The following is a 19,585-nucleotide window of genomic DNA, read 5'->3' as shown; positions in this document are numbered from 1 at the left end:
CATTTTACAGATCTCTAAACATAGATCTCCATAGATCTTCTTCACCTTTAAACCTCTCACAATGCCTTGAGTATGGCTGAAATGCTTAGGGTAATGAAGAATGAACAGTTAAATCATAACAAAACTTCAGAGTATCATGCTGTGAGTAAGCTCTTCCCCTAGAGTAGTGACAGCACACAGGTGTCTGGAGGCTTCCACAAAATCACCATTTAATTGGGTAGTTTTCTTTTTACCCCTAACTCCTGCTACTATCTCTTCCCAGAAACATATATGGTAATGTTCCACATAAGCATGCTTCGGTCAATGACAAACTATATATAGGACAGAAGTCTCATAAGATTATAATATTGTAATTTTACCATGCTTTTTCTATGTTCAGATGTGTTTAGATACCCCAATACTTGCCATTGTGTTATAATTGGCTGCAGTATTCAGTACAGTTACCTGCTGCACAGATGTGTAGCCTAGGATCAATAGGCTAGGCCATGGAGCCTAGGTGTGCAGTAAGCTACAGCACGTAGGTTTGTGTAAGTACACCCTATGATGTTCGCACAATGACAAAATTGCCTAATGACACATTTCTCAGAGGGTATCCCCAACAATAAGCAGCCCATGACTGTACATTGCTAAAATAAATACATGTAGAATGTAAAATTAGAGCAAACAATCAAACAACAACATAAAAAAATCCTCATATTTACACTAGCAGCCAGGAACTGTCTTTTGAGTTCTGAGGACAATGACCTCCTTTCACTGACCCCAAGTGGCTGGAGTCAGTCAGTAGTCCACACATACTTCTTTACTTGTTTCCCCTTTGCCACATTCACTAGGAAGATGCTACAACCACCATCACCAGGTGGCCAACTCTGGTTCACCTCTATGCTCACATTCAAAATGGCCCTGGGATTGAGCTGGGTAGAATGCAACCTCCAAGCCTGGACCAGAAGCACCCCAGGAGAGCTTCCTTTTCTTAGAATAAATAAACATCCAAGGTAAAGAGGAGCCAAAATGTATTCCATGTGATAAAGGAGGCATGGGCGATTCCAGGCTACCTCAGAGCCACTCCCTGCCATGGCCTGCCAGGCTCACCATACCATGGCTCATGGGAAACGGAGAGGATGTCGGTGTGGCAGCAAGAGCTTAGTACATACAGCTCCATATCCTTCTCTGGGCCATTTCCTCCAGACTAGTTCCTTTCTCTGGGGCCCTGGCATCCCATCCTCTGAGATGCTGTGAATCTGTGGCAGTCTTTGCTTGTGTCAGGTGTTGAGGGGTGTCCCAACTGGCTTGGAGTCTGGGTACTTGAAGCCATCATTCCTCTAAAATCTCTGCATTGCCCTGGGAAACACGGTGGGCTCTTATTTTATTCTTCTTCCCCCACCCACTTTTTTTTTTGGATACAGGATCTTGCTCTGTTGCCCAGGCTAGAGTGTAGTGGCTTGCTCGTGGCTCACTGTAGCCTCAATCTCCCAGGCTCAAGCAATCCTCCCATCTCAGCCTCTCAAGTAGCTGGGACTACAGACATGCAACACCATGCTCAGCTTACATACCTACTTATTTTTACTTTTTATAGAAAAAAATAAAAATATTTTTCTACTGGGGAGAGTTTACTATGTTGTCCAGACTGGTCTTGAACTCCTGGGCTCAAGTGATCCTCATACCTTGGCCTCCCGAAGTGCTGGGATTACCGTGCCTGGCCTTATTTTATTCTCTTCTGGTTCTTTTTCCCTCTTTCTGAGCATCAGAAGGAGGCTCCTCTTCTATACTTAAAAGAAAGAAATTTGGTACAAGAAGAGCAAACAAGAAAAAAAAAAGCAGAAATTCAAAAGCTTCCTGCAAGATAATTAAATGATTAGAGGCCTTCAGAATCCACCAGCTAGCTCAATTGTTTTTGCTTTCAGTTTACTCTTGGGCCTGTCCGCACATAGAACCTCTGCCAAACACGGCAGTCTGGAAAGCTGGAGAGAAGCTGAGAACCACTTTGTCTTAACTCCCATCAAATTATTTGCAGGTTTCAGACCAGAACAAGAAAAGGATTCTTTTCACATCCCTGTCCCCAGCCTTGGTGGGTCAACCAGTCCTTCTGCTCATGAAACCACACCCCAAGACAGGCCCAGCCAGGCTGATGAGACTGTACAGCCTTTTATCAAGGACATTACCTTGCTGTCTGACTCACATCGCTCTTATTACCTTTATATCCATGTCGTCTTTTTTAAAGTAGAGAACTGACACATAAGTATGAGATTCACACTCCTACGTAAAATCCAAGATGCAACCACTCTCCTCCCTTTCCCTATAAAGGGACAGGGTCTCTTTTCCTGACTGTGAATCCATAGTAGCCATTTCCAGGCATGAACAGATTCCCATGGAGAGGCAGTTGGTCTTTTGTCTGAGGCTTTCATAATCTCTTCTTGTTTTTGTCTGAAACTTGTAAGGAACTTCATGGGAGCTGAGACAAAGGTTTTCAGCCTCTCACCAGCTTTCCAGACTAGTGTATCTAGCAAAGGTTTTACCTAGCAAAGAGGCCCAAGAATAAAATGCAATCAAAACATTTGAGCTATGTGGAGCCTTCCAAAGGTCCCTAGTCATTTCATTATCTTAATGAAGGTTTTCCAATTTCTACTCTTTCTTTCTTGTTTGCTCCCCTTGTCTGTTACTCCATCATGACCATCCTCTCCCTTGACAACATCTCCACTCCTTGCTTTTACTTCTAAAATGAATCACCTTTCTTACTGTCCACCTATAGAACTCCTGCTCAGCCATCAAGACTTGGGAAAAATGGGATTTGGGTCTGGATTTTCTGATGGCTAAGCACAATGCAGTCACACCCACCGTGCTAGGGGAGCCCCATGCAGCAGGTGTTAGCATGGGTTGTATATTGACCTTCCCTTTCAGCCTCAGATAAAAGAGAGCTTCTCTCCTGCCATGAGGGTTTGGCCAAAGGTAGGATTCTTAGTGGGGTAAGAGTCTGGAATGGGGAGGGCATTTGATGGGCCTGTATGTTCTCTCAATGCCCCTCCTTCCCCCTCCCCCCACCAAATCCCCTATGCTTCTTGCACCTGGACAGGTCCCTTCTCTCACAGCTGTGGTGCTGGCCACATGGTCATGACACCTGTGTGGTGTGTAAAGGGGTCTGAAAGATACACCCAAGACTAGGGGTGGAGGTGAAGGTGCTGGAGCCTGCTGAGTCCAGTGCTGGCTGAGAGAGTGCAAGAAACACCGTCATGTTTGAACAACAGACTTTTCCAGAGGTATACCTGTTATCCCTGAAGTCCTTGCCCACACTCTGACATTCTAAGAGAGATAACAGCATAGGCAGAAAGTATTTTTGGTGCAGTGATGATGAATGTTCAAGAAGAAAAAAACTTCAGAGGAAATAGAAAGGTCACATTTTAGCCTACAGTATCTCAGTGATTCTTCAACCTGGTCCGAGCATCAGAACCACAGGGAGGGCCTGTTGAAGCCCAAAGGGCCTGTTGAAGCCCAAGTTGCTGTACTCTGTCCCCGGAGCTTCTCATTCAGTTGGCCTAGGCTGGAACAGAAGACTCTAACAAGTTCTCAGCTGATGCAGATTCTGCTAGTCTGGGAACCATGCTTTGAAAACCACTGCTCTAGCTCACAAGTTGACCATTTTTTTATTCTCATCTCTCTCCCTTTTACTCAACTTGCCCTCTTTGGGGGTCTCAGTTCTCCTCTGTCAACAGTGCCCTGAGGAATAGCTGAGGAGTCTGGACACAGTCCTGCTGTGTACCCACAATTATTTCTACGACACACCAACACACCCATCTCTTTGGAATCTTTCTAGGACCCATCTGGTGTGTGGAGGATCCTTCTTGCTGGAATGACCTGGAATACACCTTTGTCTATAACAGAACCTCCAGGGCTGATCCAGAACCCACAGTCCCAGCACAGAGTTTGGCATATTTCCTGCTTTTATAAAGTGGACCCTTAAGAGCCAGGAGGAAGGGGGTGGTCCTGCACGGTTTTCCTTTGGTTTCTCCTCTTAAGGGAATGTCTCTCTTCTGTGTCCCATGCTCACAACAAGAGGCACTCACCACTCTGGCTGCCAGGGACCTACCTCGGGCAGCTTTACTCGGCCTTCCTGGAAGGAGCAAGTCTTGGGGTCATGGGTGCAGACATGCCGGTATTTACACCAGTGGCAGCGGTATGGACTCTCCACGCAGGACAGGCACCTGGGCACAGAGGAAGGGAGGCACAAATCTAAGAACCTGGATGAGCCCAAAGCAGAGGGCCTGACTCTCTAGGATCTAGCAAAACATTTTTAGTATTAAGAGAAACCACCATGAAATGCGCAGCAAGGGCAGATCTTATGCACATCTATCCCTTTACTCCCCAAGACCTCAGGAAGCTAATGGTCTCTGGTTTCCTTTCTTTCCCATATGTAGCTGACAACCCTGGTCCCCCAAGGCCAAATTAGCCCTCCTCCATCTCCATGGGATAATATCCTCCTTTTCAAAAGAGGGAATGATAAGGTCTGGAGTAGAGGGCTTGTGTAGAGAGACCTAAGAATTGAGGCAAACAAAAGATTAGGTTTGTATTCAAATGGACTCTGGGTCTCTGCTGCTGAGAAGCCACCTGGACCTTGCCTCATGAGGAAGTGACTGAGGCTGCTTGCTCACTATGATGGCTCCTCCGTGGTTGGCAACCCCACCCCTTACCTTTACCCCAGGAAACCAAGGCAATTTTATAGGAGCTCCTGATTGCTTAAAAGCTCAACATGGTTCCTTTTTCCAAAAACTCAAATGCCTCTCCATACAGGCTATGCCCTTCACGGTGTCGATGACCACTGCCCCAAACGCAGGTTTGTTGCTTTGGCCATGAATAGGCCACACTTTCCCCACAAGCCATCCCTCCCTCCAGAGCACCATTTCTTCTTTCCACCACCTGACTACCTGCTTGACCAAGGAAGAGCTGGTCACCCTGGGCCCTTCTCCCGTGAATCTCTTGGTTGAAATCTCTGGGAAAGTCCTGGCCATCTCACCATTACCTGTCCGGCTCCTCTACTAGTCCGTGGGCCATCAACTCTTGGAGGGTAAGGATTGAGTCTTTGTGTTGCATTGATTTTTGACTCCACCGTGTCTAATGAGTAACACATTCCCTTGCACATAGGAGATGCTTAAAATCATTTTATGGGCTTAATGGAAGCTTCACACATGATTTCACCCATTTACTCTGCTTCCCCAGAGGGGAAAGAGAGGATGGAGGGATTAGGCCACCGAGTGATAAAGACAGGGACAGCTCTGTCTGGTAAAGACAGGGACAGCTCTGTCACAAGAGGCAAAAGTAGAGTCCCAGGGCTAGAGCAACTCATTTTTGTCTGGGAGGGCTGGATGCCTTCTTACTTGGGGCCCCAAAGAGAGCTAAGCTTTAGACTCACAGCTGCCATAAGCAGACCAATAGACCCTAAAATTCCACCAGCCTAGATCCCCAAAGTGTCTCTTGTCATGTCATGCATGGATTGCAAAACAGGAATGTGTTAAAGCAAGCAGGGTTTTTTGAGGTCAGGTCCCACGGTTTGCTCTGTGGAACTCTGGGGATGCCATGGAGCTCCTTTGGAGAATGTGTAGTTTTGTGGAGCTCTAGAGGGGTTCCAGGCCCCCCAACCTTTAATTAGAGAAGGTCCTGCTTCCATCTATTCTGTATACTGGGCATCTACACCTACTTTCAGTTTAGGTTTCTATGGTGAAAAGAAAAACAGACTGGCCCATTCACAACCTGGTCCAAACCCATCATTTGATAAAGAAAAGGTAATATAATAATAGCAAGAACATGTGGTGCCTAAACACTGGGCCAGACATGGCTCTAAATGCTTCTTCTTAGCATGGCCCTTTTACCCTTTGTGGCTGTCCTATGGGGTAGGCAGAGCTGATATTCAGGGCTAGCAGCCAAGCACAGCATCCCAGCCAATGACTGCTCTGATGGGACAGTGCTCCTGCCATGTCAGTTGGTAAATATTTGCGTGACGCCCTGGGAAGGAGCACTATGATTTCCCTGTGGATAGAGGACACTGGGGCACAGAATGGTTGACCTTCCCAGTTGGTCCAGCTGCAGAGCCAGAGCCTCTGCCCTCCCCACCTGCCATTGGAAGTTGGATGCTTAAGTCAAACAAAGCTGGAGCTGGAGCTGGAATCAGTCTTCCTGACCCCTGAGCCAGAATCTGCCCACCCCATACCTTTCTGCCTCCCTTTGGCCCCTACCAGACTGTCCTCACCTAGCCTGAGGGGCCTGTGGGGAGCTGAACATGCGATTGAGTGGTTAGACCACTTGCCCCTGTCCTGGATACACATCAGGGCCTCTCTCCCTCAGATCCATCCTCTGCCCATGGAGCTTGCTCTCTGTTCTTCACATGGGATGCACCACCCCACAACAGATGGTGGAGATGGAATTGAGTTAGAAGGACTGATATCAGGGAAGATGTATGCACTAGGGATGTGGAGAGCCCCACTCCCTAAGTTCTCACTCTCTGCTCTTCTAGTCTCTTTCCATTAACCCTGTGGGTACCAGAGGAGAGAGGGTGAAGGAGGTCTCCTCTGGGGCTTCTAAATGGTGACTCCCTGGGAACAGTGATGGGGTTTTCTGATCTTTGGATGAACCTTGACCCCAGGAACAGGAAGTGGGGTAAGGCAGGGGCCACTTACGAATTGTGGACGCTGCAATTGTAGAAGACAAAGCTGGTGCTGGCGAAGGTCATGCCAGTCTCCTTTGACTTGAGCTGCAGCTGTACGACATGGTGGTCCCCTACGAGGAGAGACGGCTGAGGGGTCGGGGAATGCTGAGGCCCCAAGCCAAGGATTCCCTGACCAGTGACACATGCTGGAAAAGGGAGCCTGCTCCCCAGGGTGCTGTTGGCTTAACAGGGCTCTGACCCAGCAGACCCAGTCCCAGGACAACCCTGAGAGCAGCTGCAGAGGGCAGTTCTAGTCTGTTCTCCCTGCCCACCATATCACTTCCCCTCTTCCACGTGTACACATACAGATGCATACTGCCAGGAATTCAAATGTGCATTCACATGCATGATATCCTGGCCAGACTCACAAAATTGATTCATAACCAGAAGAAACACATATGTAGACTTCTAGGAATGCTGCCACAAACTGCATAAGAGGTTTTGCATGTATGTGTGTGTATGCATGAGCTCATTCCCCATCTCTGTAAAGAGAGCCCCTGTTCTGACACTACCTCCTCTGGGGGCGCTCAGGGTTCCACCGGTGTGGGAGACCCTGGAATCCTCAGCTGGCGCCAGGGAGGAGCTGCAGCCCATGTTTAATTCACAACCCTGACCTTAGGCCCCCACTTCAAGCCTTGTTCTTTGTCTTCCCTGAGAGCCTCATTAATCAATCAGCTCTGAACAAATGTGACAAGCCCAAATGGGAGGGACAACATGGAATCAATCTGCCCAGGCTGGGCCTGTCCCTCACCAGCATGGAGCCTCTGCCCACTGCTGTCTTTCCCAGGGCAGCTTGATCCCAATAACAGGAAGCTCTGGGGAGACCCGGGAGGGCAGAATGGGGAAGGCAGTGGTCCAGGGTCAGAGACCGGCCATGTGAGCATCCCTGCATCTGCTCAGTGGCCTCCTCCACTGACCTGCCAAGCTAGTGGAGCAGGTTGAACTTAACCGTTGTCCTTGCCTGCTCCTCCCCACCCTCTCTGCAGCTGCTCCTTGCCCAGGATGAGGGTGACTCTTGGGGGCTAACCTAGAGCTGAGACAGAAGGGCTGTAACAGTCAATGTCAAGGACAGCGGAGGGAGATTTCATCCCCCTCTTCCCATAACACACCCACCAACCCATGCCCCTTCCTCTGACTCTCCCCTGCCTGTAGGTTCCCTCAGTCCCCCCACATCTGTCCTAAGTTCTCATCCAGCCAGGAGGAAGACATGCCACTCAGTTGTGCCTCCGGGATGCTCACCGTTCTCTGTGATGATCCGGGGCACCTCCTTGGCTGCAGGGGAGTAGCACTGGATCTGATTGCCCACCACCAGCCCATCCATCTCTGACAGGTCCTCAAAGGTGCAGTTGACGCCAGCTGACAGCTCCGGGACATTGTAAGTCTCCAGGACCAGCTGTGAACAGCCAGGCAGGGGAAGAGAAGGAGGAGGGTGAAATGGGAAAAGGACAGGTATGGAATAAAAAAAGAAAGTGGGAGAGTGAGAGAGATCACAGGCAAAGCAAAGACAAGCAAGAGGCAATATTAACATGGAGAAGAGACTCAAGTTATTAGGAGAGCAGCACAGAGGCCGTGGTGAGATGCAAAGAGACAGAGACAAAAGAAACCTCATTAGGATCTAAATGGATTTGGCCCCAGGAAACAAGAATGCTTAGGGGATTTTCGTGGTGAGAGAACATCGGACAGGACTGAGGTGTGGCTGATGGAGCACCTCTTCCATTAGGCCCTATTTTGGAAAAACAGAAATACCAACCACCAAGTGCCCAGTGCTAGAACTTGGAAGTCACCTGTGCACTTTTCTCTCTCTCTACATGCATCTTTCCCATTTTATAGTTGAAGATATCATTCCCAACACCTTTTGTCACCTTTGATCATTTTTGGTGCTGGTGCTCCCTGCCTTTCTACTCTTTATGAATAGAGTCTCTTCCCCAATAGTCCTGTCCCTGTCCCCTTCTTGCATCCCCCCATGGACACTTAATTCTTTGATATCCTGCACCCTTCTCTCAAGCTGCTTCTGCTGGCCAGGCTTGGCCCAGTCCTCCGGAGAGGCCTTGGGCTAAGGCACTTTTTGGTAGGAGAGAGTTTTCCTTGCATCCCTGGACCCTACCCCAACCCCCATAACTCTTACCAGCACGTTGTACTGAGAGACAGAGATATTGTTGGGATGGACTGTCAGCCGGACACACTGCTTCATCTCTGAGGCAAACCTGCGGGGCTCCTTGGACCGCTCACACCGCTCCTTCCGGGTGCAACTAGGAAGGACATACCCTCGAGTTACTCAGGAGGTGGCCACTTGGTCCAGGGAGGTCCGGATGCTGAGGTCAGGCATTTCCAGCAGCTCCCAGTATGTGTCCAAACTCAATGCGCCTGCAGCTAGACTTTTTGTGTCCTTCCTCAAGCCTGGTCCTCCTCCATCATTCCCAAATGTAGAAAAGATGGCAATTCCAATCACTTCTTGCCAAAGGCAGAAACTTGAGAGTCATCCTAACTCGACTCATCCTCTCCAAACTCATATAAGGAATTGCACGGTTCTGTCTATTCACCCTCTCTGCACATCCTTAGGCCTTGCCATTCTCTTCCCCTCCTTAGGCAACCTGAGATTTGTTTTCTTCATATAGAAAATACACCTCCTTGCCTTTGAACATGCCAGTTCTTCTGTTGGGCTTCCCTCTCCTCACTTCTCCACCTGTCCAGTTCCTACTTTTTCTTCCAGTCATGGCTCAAGATGCACCTGCAATCTCTCCTTCCCACCCTAGGCAAAGTGAAGAGCTTCCTCCTAGGATCTCATAGCACCTTGGAGTCTCCTACTTTAAGAAGTCTGGAACTTCTTAGATTATATGACAATTATTGGGCTAAGTGCAGCCCTCTTCTACCAAGTAGGAGCTTCTCAGAAAAAAAGCAGCTATGTTCGATTTATTTTGGTATCCCCTCATGTACGCAGGTGGGAGAGAGGGAAGGAAGGATCAAAGGAGCTAAAAACTGTAGTTAAAAGCTTGCTCTGGATCAGAATCCTGGCTCTATCTAAGGTTTGCTGTTACTCTTCAGTGCTCTGTGTTGTACAAAGTGTATGGTGTCACAGGTGGACCATGACCAGTGTGACCTGGGATCTTGCAGTCCTAGCTGATGAAGGTTTGTGAAAGATGCATGTGAAAATCATGGACCTCCCCCAAATGCAAGCATCACTTGAGGTCACTGCATGGAGCTATCTGAATTTCAGGGAGCAGTATTTAATCCAACTCAGGTGAACTTTGTGGACATAGGGCTTCACCAAGTGGTCATGATTTGGAAACTGGACTACAGATTTTGTTGTGGGGTGGGGTCAAGCAGGGTCCTCAAGAGGGACAAGATGAGAGAAGATGAGAGCAGGGAAGTCACTCCAGAGTTGCTGATCTCTTTTGATTAAAGAGATAAGATTTTGCAGAGGAAGGAAGATGTCAGGAGCTGTTGCAGGGCAGGAGGGAGCCCCAGGCAAGGAGTTTATTAGGACACAGAACAGTCAGGGATAGGGAATCTACATGGAGAGGGAGCCTTGGGGACGGAGACTTGGGGAGGGAACAACTGTCTCAGGAAGCAGACAGGTGTGGTGTGGGGCAAGGAGATGAGGGAAGGGGGCACCTGGATACCCTGAGCTGCTCTTGGGGTAACTCGGGCTTAGGGAAAGCTATGGGGGTTTCTCCTCCCACTTTTGGCCACAGCAAGAATGACAGCCTGGGTGGAGAGCCTGAGAGGAGAATCTAACAAATGAAGGAAAAATCATTGAAGGCCATGGACTGAAGCTGTTCCTCTAAGGATGGGATAAATGGAGCAACACAGGGACAGAACACAGGACTTCAAAGTAGATTGGATGTGCAATGCGAAAGTGAAAAACAACCCTGAACAGTACATTCATGGCTGCGAGGTATGAGCGCTTATTAATAGGCACATGATATGGGGTTTACATTGCCTAGCGTTTAAGTCTCATGACAATGCTGCAACAAACCCCACCTTGTCAGGACGTGTTGGGACACAGATGCACCCTGCAGCCTGTGCTCTACTATGGAGCTCTACCTCCTGAAACTTCCACACTGAGGAGTGAGGGGCTCTACCCCTGCTGTAGACTAAGCCGGTTCTCCTCACCATCCTGGTGCCCTCTTCGTGTCCTTAGGGCAATTCAAACATTTTCCCCTCAATCTTTTTGTCTAGGTTAATCGCTGTTTTTGCCTGGCACTGGGATGCACTTTGAGTGTTATTGCAACTTGTTGGATGAAGATAAATTCTCCAGGGTGCTTCTAGGAAACACCCTCCCAGGAGTGAAGGATCAGGCGTGAGTGTGGTCACCCCCATGGCACTTCCTTGCTGCTCCAGCTGACCGATGGCAACAAGAGTGTCTGCCTAAAAGACTTGGAAGTTAATTTACCAGGCCAGCTCCTCTGCAAGGACTCCATTACCTTAGGCCATTAAGCTAATGTTATGGACTTTTCCAGAGTGTCTGCACTGACATCGCTATTAATAGTGTTATTACTCCCATTAACAGCAGACCCAGAGAGCTAGTACGGGCTTAAATTATTCACTGACTCCCCAACTTTGAAGTTCCTATTTCTAAGAGCAATCAGTAGGTCTGAAAAATGCCTTTGATTAAATTATGAAGAGAGGGAAAAGCAGAGCTGTTTCCAGGCCAAACATCACCTGGAGTTACCAAATAGAGGTTCGGATAGAAAAGACAGGACTCCATCTCTCTTCCAGGGGCAGGGAGGGAGAGGTGGCACACAGGTGTTTGCTTGGGGGATCTCAGGACAAGTTCTACCTGCAGTGCTTGCTGCTTCCAAAGTTCATGTGGTTGCGTCTTGTCACTGCTCCTGAGAGTGACAAAGGAACTACTCATCACCTTCCCCCAATTTTAGGTTTTATAGGGAAGTCACCTGTAATTTACAATTTTAAATATCACGTTTAACTGTATAATCTTGGGCAAATTACTTAACATCTTGGTGCCTCAGCTTTCTCATCTATACAATGGGGACAAAACAGTAGCTACCTAATAAGGTTATTATGAGGATTAAATGAGATTATGTGAGTAAAGCATTAAGGACAGGGCATAGCTCATAGTAAGCCCTCATAAATGTTAGCTAGTATTATCATCTTATCCTTTCTCTGACATCCTCATTTGACCTCTCCAAACTGTAGCTGATGCAGAACCACAGATTTATTTTATTTTTTTATTTGCTATTTATTTTTAGAATGAGTGTTTTTTATTTTTATTTTTTGAGACAGGGTCTGACTCTGTAGCCCAGGCTGGAATGCAGTGGCATAATCTCAGCTCTCTGCAAACTCCACCTTCTGGGCTCAAGCCATGCTCCCACCTCAGCCTCCCAAGTAGCTGGGACTACAGGCACACGCCACCATGCCCAACTAACTTGTATTTTTTTGGTAGAGACCGGTTTCACCATGTTGCTCAGGCTGGTCTCAAACTCCCGAGCTAAAGCAATCCACTCATCTCCACCTCCTAGAGTGCTGGGATTACAGGCGTGAGCCACCATGCCCAGCCCAGAGAACCACAGATCTTCTCCATGACTGGCCCTTGGGGCAAATCAAAGACAAAAGAAAGGCAGGACTGCAGCACTTTTCCTCTTAATAAAGGAGAAGGACAGCCCAGAGACCAGGAGAGAGAAAAGAGTGAAAGAATGGTCTGGATCATAGCTCTGTTTTCTTAATAGCTGTCAAAGGGTATTGAGAACTCAGCTATCTTAGTGGAAAGTCAAGTGTAAGGTCAGAGCCAGAGATGTTTTGACATTTCTACTATCCTCCAGGACTCATGAGGGTGGAGGCTACAAATGTCCAAAAGCACAGACAACTGACCTTAAATATGATAGGATAATGGAAGGGGAGGCATGAATTCCTGCTGGTTTCTTCTGGGGTCTGTCAAGGGAATGGACTTCTGCTTTTCTAGGACTGTGATTCCCAACAGCCCAGACCAGAGCTGGAAACCAGAGCAAAGTGTTAATTCATCACCTGAGAGGCAGGGGTAGTGGCTTAGATGTTTCCTTCCAAGAGGCTTCAGGTACTCCTAAAGCATGTCCCTCAGCTCCACTGTACAGGCCCCTTGACATGAAGGAATCCCCTGCTTCATCCGTTTCCCAGGTAGGAAAACAGGAGCTGATATGAATTTAGATAGTGCATATGCTGTGTGACTTGGAGTTTTCTGACATTCTTCTCTGCATGCCAATGTCACTCCTGCTCCAAATACAAACCTTCAGATGGCCAGCAGGAAGCTGACCCCAAGACGATACATCAGACCCCCAGAGCTGGAGTCCCTCCCTGCTAACCTCCTCTGACCTCTCTTCCTCATTCCACTTCTCTGCAGTTCATCTTCTCCAGCCTCAGATCAAAGGTGCAAAAAGCCCTTGGGGAGAAAGGCCCTAGGGCCCCTAGAAGGGGTTATTATTCAAGCCAGTGGTTCCAATGAGATTATCCTCTCTAATGAAGCAGCTACCTCCGCCCTCCCCTAAGCCTGAACTTTCACTGCTGGAGAATTCCCAGCCAAGTGGAAAATTAGAAGGGAGAGGAATGAAGGAAGGAAGGGGGTGAGGGAGGGGGAGAGAGGTGGTGATTAAGTGCTCTAGAAATTAATTCCCAAATACAGCGATAGAAATATTAACTCCCAGTGCCACTGGCCAGGCAAACAAATTTCAATTTGGAAACAGGGCTATCTGTGAGTCCAGCCTGAGTGAGCTTCCAAGCTTGGAGAGGCCGATGCTGGTCGATCTCCCTGGGCTCTCCAGCATGTTTACCAGGCTTAGACATCAGAGCTTGCTCCTTATTTCTCCCTGCGGATGATCCCCAATCCTTAACTTTTTACATTGGCCATGACCTATGCTTAAGGTGCGCCATCTGTGCTTAGAATTGAGAAGATTGAAAAAGAAAGGGGGTAGGGGTGAGGGCCTTCCCCAGTGGACCTAATAGAAAAGTTAAGAGAATTTAGAATGCCTACTCAACTAGATTATTGGAAGCTTTGGCCATTGTCATCACATCTGGGGACACTGACAAGGGAAGAGACTATAATTCCTAATTCAAAATCCTTGTCCTCCTTGAGAATGACCACAGTAATGGATAGATGTGCGTGACTTGGAGGAAGTGGAGTAGCTAGTACAGGGTCCTTCCTAGGCAGGTGGATGTGAAAGAGGTTCCTTATACATAGGGGTAGACCAGGTGAGTCCTTTCAATGTTACAATTCTAGGATCCAGTGACTGACACCATGGTCTCATGGAACTTGAAGTATTTGGGTTGTGCCATGTAAATACTTAGGATGAATCCCAAGAGAGGAAAGCCCAAGGTTCTACTGTAATTTTCCCTCTGCCATCAGTTGCTGGCAAATGGACCCATGGTCCTTTGCCATCTCTAAAGACCCAAAATTAACCTAAGAAGCACCTGAATCAGATTTATCCATGCCTCCCCTACAGGAGGAGGGAATAGAACTTAGCAGAAACCAGCAGGTTCAGGGGTTGAGTGGAGGCCCAAGAACCTTTCTGGGCTTATATGGCAACCAAGGCATCCTGTCCCACCACAGTTAGCTCAGATCACGGGCTTGCAGCCTGCATTGAGAAGCCATGTTCTGTCTGCCCTGGGTCCCTGACTGGATTCTGACCTTGGTAGCCATGCTTTGAATGAACAATCTACTGAACAAAACCTTAGATGAGAGGTACAAAGGACCTGGAAATGTTCGTTTTTTCCAGATGATCTCAAACCAAACCAAATTACATGTAGCAGTAGCCAAAAGAGAAAGTGAAGTTGGCTTGTCTTTTTTCTTCATCAGTGGCTAGCTCTATTAGGGCCTATTAATTTTCTACTAAGATTGAGGAGAGGTTAGGAAAGAACAGGTGTGGAGCAGAGCAGGAGTGGAGGGAGGGAAAGGGAGGGAAAGGCAGGAGAAGGGAAAAAGGAGACAACAAAGGCATCGCCGCAGGCGAATCCATTCTCTTTCTAATCCAGTCAGTAAAAAGGAGAACACTGCCTATTACCTGAGACACATTCCAACGATGACTCCAGTTGATTCTCATCAGTTTTACACTATACTTTATCCAACAGCCTGGTGTCTTCATTTCCATTAATGTCACCAAGTCCAGTAGGCTTGGTGCAGGGAAGCACTTTGCTCTGTGCAGGCTGGGCTGCTCCATCCTATGTGGCCCAGTGCAGCGTGACTGAATGCAGTGTGTGAATGCTGGAATACGGGTGTGGTGTGTATGTCTGGAGTGAAGCCTCACAGGTAGGCCAGCTCCTCAGGTTGTCCACAGGGATCCAAGTCATTAGACTGGGAGGGACATTGAGAGCTTGAGCAGAACACAGGGCTTTTTAAATTCATATAGGAAGATGGCATTTTTAACTTATTCTCTGGTCATGAAACATGTGTTTTGTGTGTGTGTGTGTGTGTGTGTGTGTGTGTGTGTGTGTGTGTGTGTGTGTGTGTGTATTGGGGGCTGGGGGGCGGCAGGGGGCATGTTTAAAAAAGAAAAGGCCCATTTCCCTAAGTCATACTATGTCTCTGCTAAGCCGTGGAGAGGAAAATTCCAGTGTACTAATATCTAGTCTGGGATTCATTCCTTTGGACCAGAGAGGCTGATAGCTTTTCGGCAAAGAGTCAAGGAAAACCTCCTTGCACAGATTGCAAGGAGTTTGCTGGGTGGAAGTGGACACCAGCCATTCCTCATGACTGTGTAGGCCCTGTGCAAGCAGCCCTAGAAGAGATCATTGACCTAGAAGATTAGTGTTAAGTAGCCTTTGAATATAGGTTTAAAAAATGAGACAGCAAGGCTGTGAGATATGCCTGGGTGAAGCAAAGCATGGCTTGCATTTTGCAATCAGCTTGTGTGTCATTAAGTGGACATTGGCATGGCTGGTTGAAGCCTTCCAAGGGGAGGCAGACTTCCCAACAGTGGGCTGGCTCCAGCACCAGCCACAGCCCTCCAGCCCTGGGAGGGAGAGGAATGGAAGGGGAGGGGGACCAGGAGGAGGCACTAGGGTCCAACTCCAGGCTCTGCTCCCACAGTCATGGCCATTTGGGCCACTTCAGGCATGAGGGCTTGTTGCATTGTAGGCCCAGCGAGGGGCTTCACGCAGGCCCTCTCCCTTAATTTTCATAGCGTGGCTATGAAATTAGAGCTGAAGAAACTAAACCCAGACTGGGTCTGTTCATAGACAGGTCCTTAGTTGTAACTAAGTTGTAAGTCTTCTTTTCTGCTCTGAAAAGCAGTGTCTTTCTTGTCTTTCCACTCTCGCCATCTTGGAAGAAACCACATAGAAAAGAACAGGAATGACTCCTGAAAAGTAAGCCCTGCCAGCCTATCCAGAGGAGGGCATTCTTCCAACAGAAGAAATATGGGAAGAGGCAGGGTCATGAGGGGGTGAGAGGGAGACTTTAGAAAAGCTGATCTTATCCTTCCCCTGTGATGTCTTGGGTTACATGAACCTCCCAGGAGTGACGCTGATGACTTTTCTTAAGAAAGGTAATGTCTGGGCCAATCGATGCGGCTGGGTTTGCTGGGCAGGATCCCATTACCTGCTGAGACTGAGACAGGCTTCTTTGATTGGGCACGAAGCCATGGAAGGGGAAGATGGAGGAGGGGGTTGGGGACCTGCCAAGCCTGGTCACTGGAGAAAATGTTTCTGGCCCAGGACAGGAGATAGCTGTGATCGGGCGAAGGCTTTCCTTTACCTTCACCCAAGTCAGAATGGGTCAGCTCAGGAACAAGGAATAAAGGCTCAAAACTCAGGGCCACCTCAATACTCAGCATTATCGAAGCTGTCATTGCCATCAGAGATGGGCAAGCCTGTGGGCCGGGGTCAGCGGCTGCAAAAGAGAGCGACTGAGTGACCCTGTGTACTACCAGGTTGGCAGGTGAGTGCTTCATGACAATTGAGAGTAACAGGAGAGAGGATTTAAATTACATGAGCCTTTCTCAAGCATATTTTGTGCAACCCACCTGTGACCTTGCTGCTACAAACAGCCCATTCAGCCACATGAGCCACCTGTTTACAGAGGCCCTGCCCTTGTACAGCTCAGTCACATGTGCTCACTCTCAACCCCTCTCTCTGTCTTTTCCCTCTTCCTCTCTTGCTGGCTGTCTGTCTCTGTCTCTCATATACCCATCTACTGCCCTTCTCTTCCTGATGCTACCACCACCTCACTCACTCCAACCATGGGGAAAGTTGGCAAAAATGACTGAGAAAATGAATTTCTCTTGACACCTCGAGGAACCCTTTTCCTGCTGTTCTGGTCTTCCTGAGTGAGGATCAGGCTTGCTGAGGCCACTTAGCATGCGAATGAGTCACTTGGCACGGGGTCTTGCCCATGGTGGGGGCTGAACAAATGCATTGATTCTAGTAAACTCCCACCCTGAATCCAAGGCCTGGTTCCACAAAAGCTTTCGGGCAGAGATGACCTAACAGAGTTGTCTTCATATCACTGAGCCTGGCACACTGCTGGGCACGGAGGGAGAAGGGCAGGTCTGAGAGATCTATGGACAAATTTGTGAGTGTGGACACAGCACTCCCTGGAAGCAATTAAACCTCCCACTCTTTCCACTTGACTCCCTAGAAAATTGCTGCCTTTCACAGCAAGCATCCATAGGCTCTCTCTGGCTGCCCTCAGTCTCCAGCACTGAACTGCCAGCCACCAGCCTTCTTCTTTCTCTCCTGCTGAGTCCACTTCCTCATGTGTCTCTCCAAGCCATGGCTGTCCAGTTTACTCTCATGAAAAGTGAAAAGGAGGGCAGATAAGGAGGAGCAATTTCTGGCTTTGACCTGAACCTGAGGAACTAGGGAAGATAGACCCACTGGGAAGAAGAAGGAGAGAGCTCTCTGGATAAAGAAAGTATTCTATATCTTGATAGACATGTGGATTACAGGGGTGTTGTTTGCCTTTGTCAAAGCTTTCAAGCTATACACTTAAGATCTGTGCATCTGATTCCATCTAAATCTAAAATTGCACCTTTACTAAAAACATCTTAGAAATCCAGGGACCTACTCTACTTATCCACGACCGGATTTTAGAACCTGGATTTCAGGACCTCAGAAATCCATACCTGAGGGATTTCAGACTTTCCCATAAGGAACTCAAGGACTCATGCCTGAGACTGCCACTCAGAGATGGGGAGGGTGCCTGCTCTTGTAGCAAGGACATATTCAAGTTTAAGAGGGTCTTTTTAACTTTTAGAGGCACTCTTCACAAGGCAGCGGGGGAAGACAAGATTCTTCTCCTACCTTCTTACAGTTGAAAAGGATGTGGCCCTATGTGGGCCAGGGGGGTCTTCTTGGTCATAACTCTGAGAGGGAGGGAGGATTTACTGAGTGTCTCAGTGGGCAGGCAGCCTTGGCTTATGGAGGCTCTTGAGCTTTGTCCTCCTGGAAGAGCTGGGCTTTACCAGATATATTGGTACAACTCTTATACCTGTGTCTGCCTTCATCAAGTCATGGACATAACCAGGAGGCTCAAGGTTACAAATGACAGCACCTTGCCCTGGTGGAGCATCTTGGAATTCTGTAACGTCCTATATCAATCACCTCCTTTTATCCTTGTGCCACCACTGAGAAGGTACTGCTCTCCCTCTTTGAAACAAGGATGCCAAGTTTCTGACATAGAGAGTTATCGTGCAATCTATTTGCAAATTCAACTAACTGCTAACGTTTATTTGTGACAAAAATCGGTACCTGTGGACATGCCCAGGGCACTGAAAAATTTGAGTGATCTGGCACACATGCTGCCAGCTGAGGTGGGACGAGGCAGCCTCAGCTTCTTGTTTTAGCTCTCGCTCTATAAACAAGTGTCCTCTTCAAGCCCTATTTAGTGCCACATTTTTCTAATTTTGCAGGTGATTTTGCTGTTTAAAATAGTCCCTGAATGTAGTGCTGAAGGGCTGTCTAGTGATCTTGAGTGCAGGAAGGCCATGGTGTACCTTATGGAGAAAATAGCTGTGTTGGATAAGCCTTGTTCAGGTATGTGTTACAGTGCTGTTGGCGGTGAGGTCAACCTTAATGAATCAATGATATATATTAAGTAAGATGTCTTTAAACAAAAACACACACAAAACAAGGTTATAGATGGATTTGTTGATGAAAATGTGACCAGAGGCTCCCAGGAACCTAACCCTGTATTTCTCCTAGAAGCAATGGCTTGGTATTCACTGTGTGTTCCGGCGACTTTATGGAACATATCTACCATGTGCAATGAGAACTGACTGCACTTGCTTAAAGCCCTGCAACAAGTTTCCAAGGCATGTGAACTTGAGTCCACCGATTTCCACTCCAGTAATCCTCCCAGTGTCCCCCAGTGCTTCAACTCACTGGCTCCACTGTGGCTTCTTGAGCAAGGAGGTGCCAGCAGCAGCAGCAGACAATGATGACTACAAAGAGAGCAACACTTGCACAGCCCCTACCTTCTGAGAGCCTGTGCTTAACAAGGGCTGGGCTACATGGAAACACGAATAAGACATGCAAGTGTCGGAATAAAACATGGCGCCAGACTAAAGGGGTAAGGAGGATCTAGCAGGAGCACCCACCATTTAGACAAAGGCTGGGGACCCCCCAGGAAGAGAAGCATGCAGTTAAAGTAGAGACATCTGGAAAATCACCAGGGATCAGCAGAGTCACAAGAGGCGGGCCATCACGAGCTCGCAGTCCTTCCCCAGCCTTGTCAACATTCCTGCCCCACCCTACACTACATTTCCCAGTGCTCCACAGCCCACTAGGCATTGGTCCTCATACCATCTCATTTGATTCACCAGTGACTCAGTGAGGCAGGGGAGATAGGCGTCACCATGTCCAATTCACAGAGGAGGAGCTGGGATGAGGAGTCTGGACTTGGGGGCAGGTGCCCAAAATTCATGTCTGTGGCTGTTTTTATGCTGTGCTGAGAATGGAGCAGCTGGCTTCCCC

At 48.1% G+C, this 19,585-nt stretch overlaps 3 protein-coding genes across 3 annotated transcripts in view; 1 reads left to right on the top strand and 2 right to left on the bottom strand.

Annotated features, from left to right (window-relative positions):
- Positions 1-19,585, bottom strand: part of PLXNA4 (plexin A4) — a 450,027-nt gene that overhangs the window by 95,511 nt on the left and 334,931 nt on the right. The window contains exons 6-9 of the mRNA XM_050782490.1: positions 8,814-8,937; positions 7,928-8,081; positions 6,660-6,759; positions 4,079-4,193 (exon numbers count right to left, since the gene is read on the bottom strand). Of these exons, the coding sequence (XP_050638447.1) occupies positions 4,079-4,193; positions 6,660-6,759; positions 7,928-8,081; positions 8,814-8,937 (493 nt within the window). The remainder of the gene's footprint in view (positions 1-4,078; positions 4,194-6,659; positions 6,760-7,927; positions 8,082-8,813; positions 8,938-19,585) is intronic.
- Positions 1-19,585, bottom strand: part of PODXL (podocalyxin like) — a 1,065,326-nt gene that overhangs the window by 720,405 nt on the left and 325,336 nt on the right. The gene's annotated exons all lie outside the window — the stretch shown is intronic.
- The window catches only part of LOC126950803 (basic proline-rich protein-like), a gene marked incomplete at its 3' end in the record, with an annotated part of 538,772 nt that overhangs the window by 196,704 nt on the left and 322,483 nt on the right, over positions 1-19,585 (top strand). The gene's annotated exons all lie outside the window — the stretch shown is intronic.

This window comes from Macaca thibetana, chromosome 3 (genome assembly GCF_024542745.1).
Source record: "Macaca thibetana thibetana isolate TM-01 chromosome 3, ASM2454274v1, whole genome shotgun sequence".
Lineage (NCBI taxonomy): Eukaryota > Metazoa > Chordata > Mammalia > Primates > Cercopithecidae > Macaca > Macaca thibetana.
This window is presented reverse-complemented; position numbering and strand designations above follow the sequence as displayed.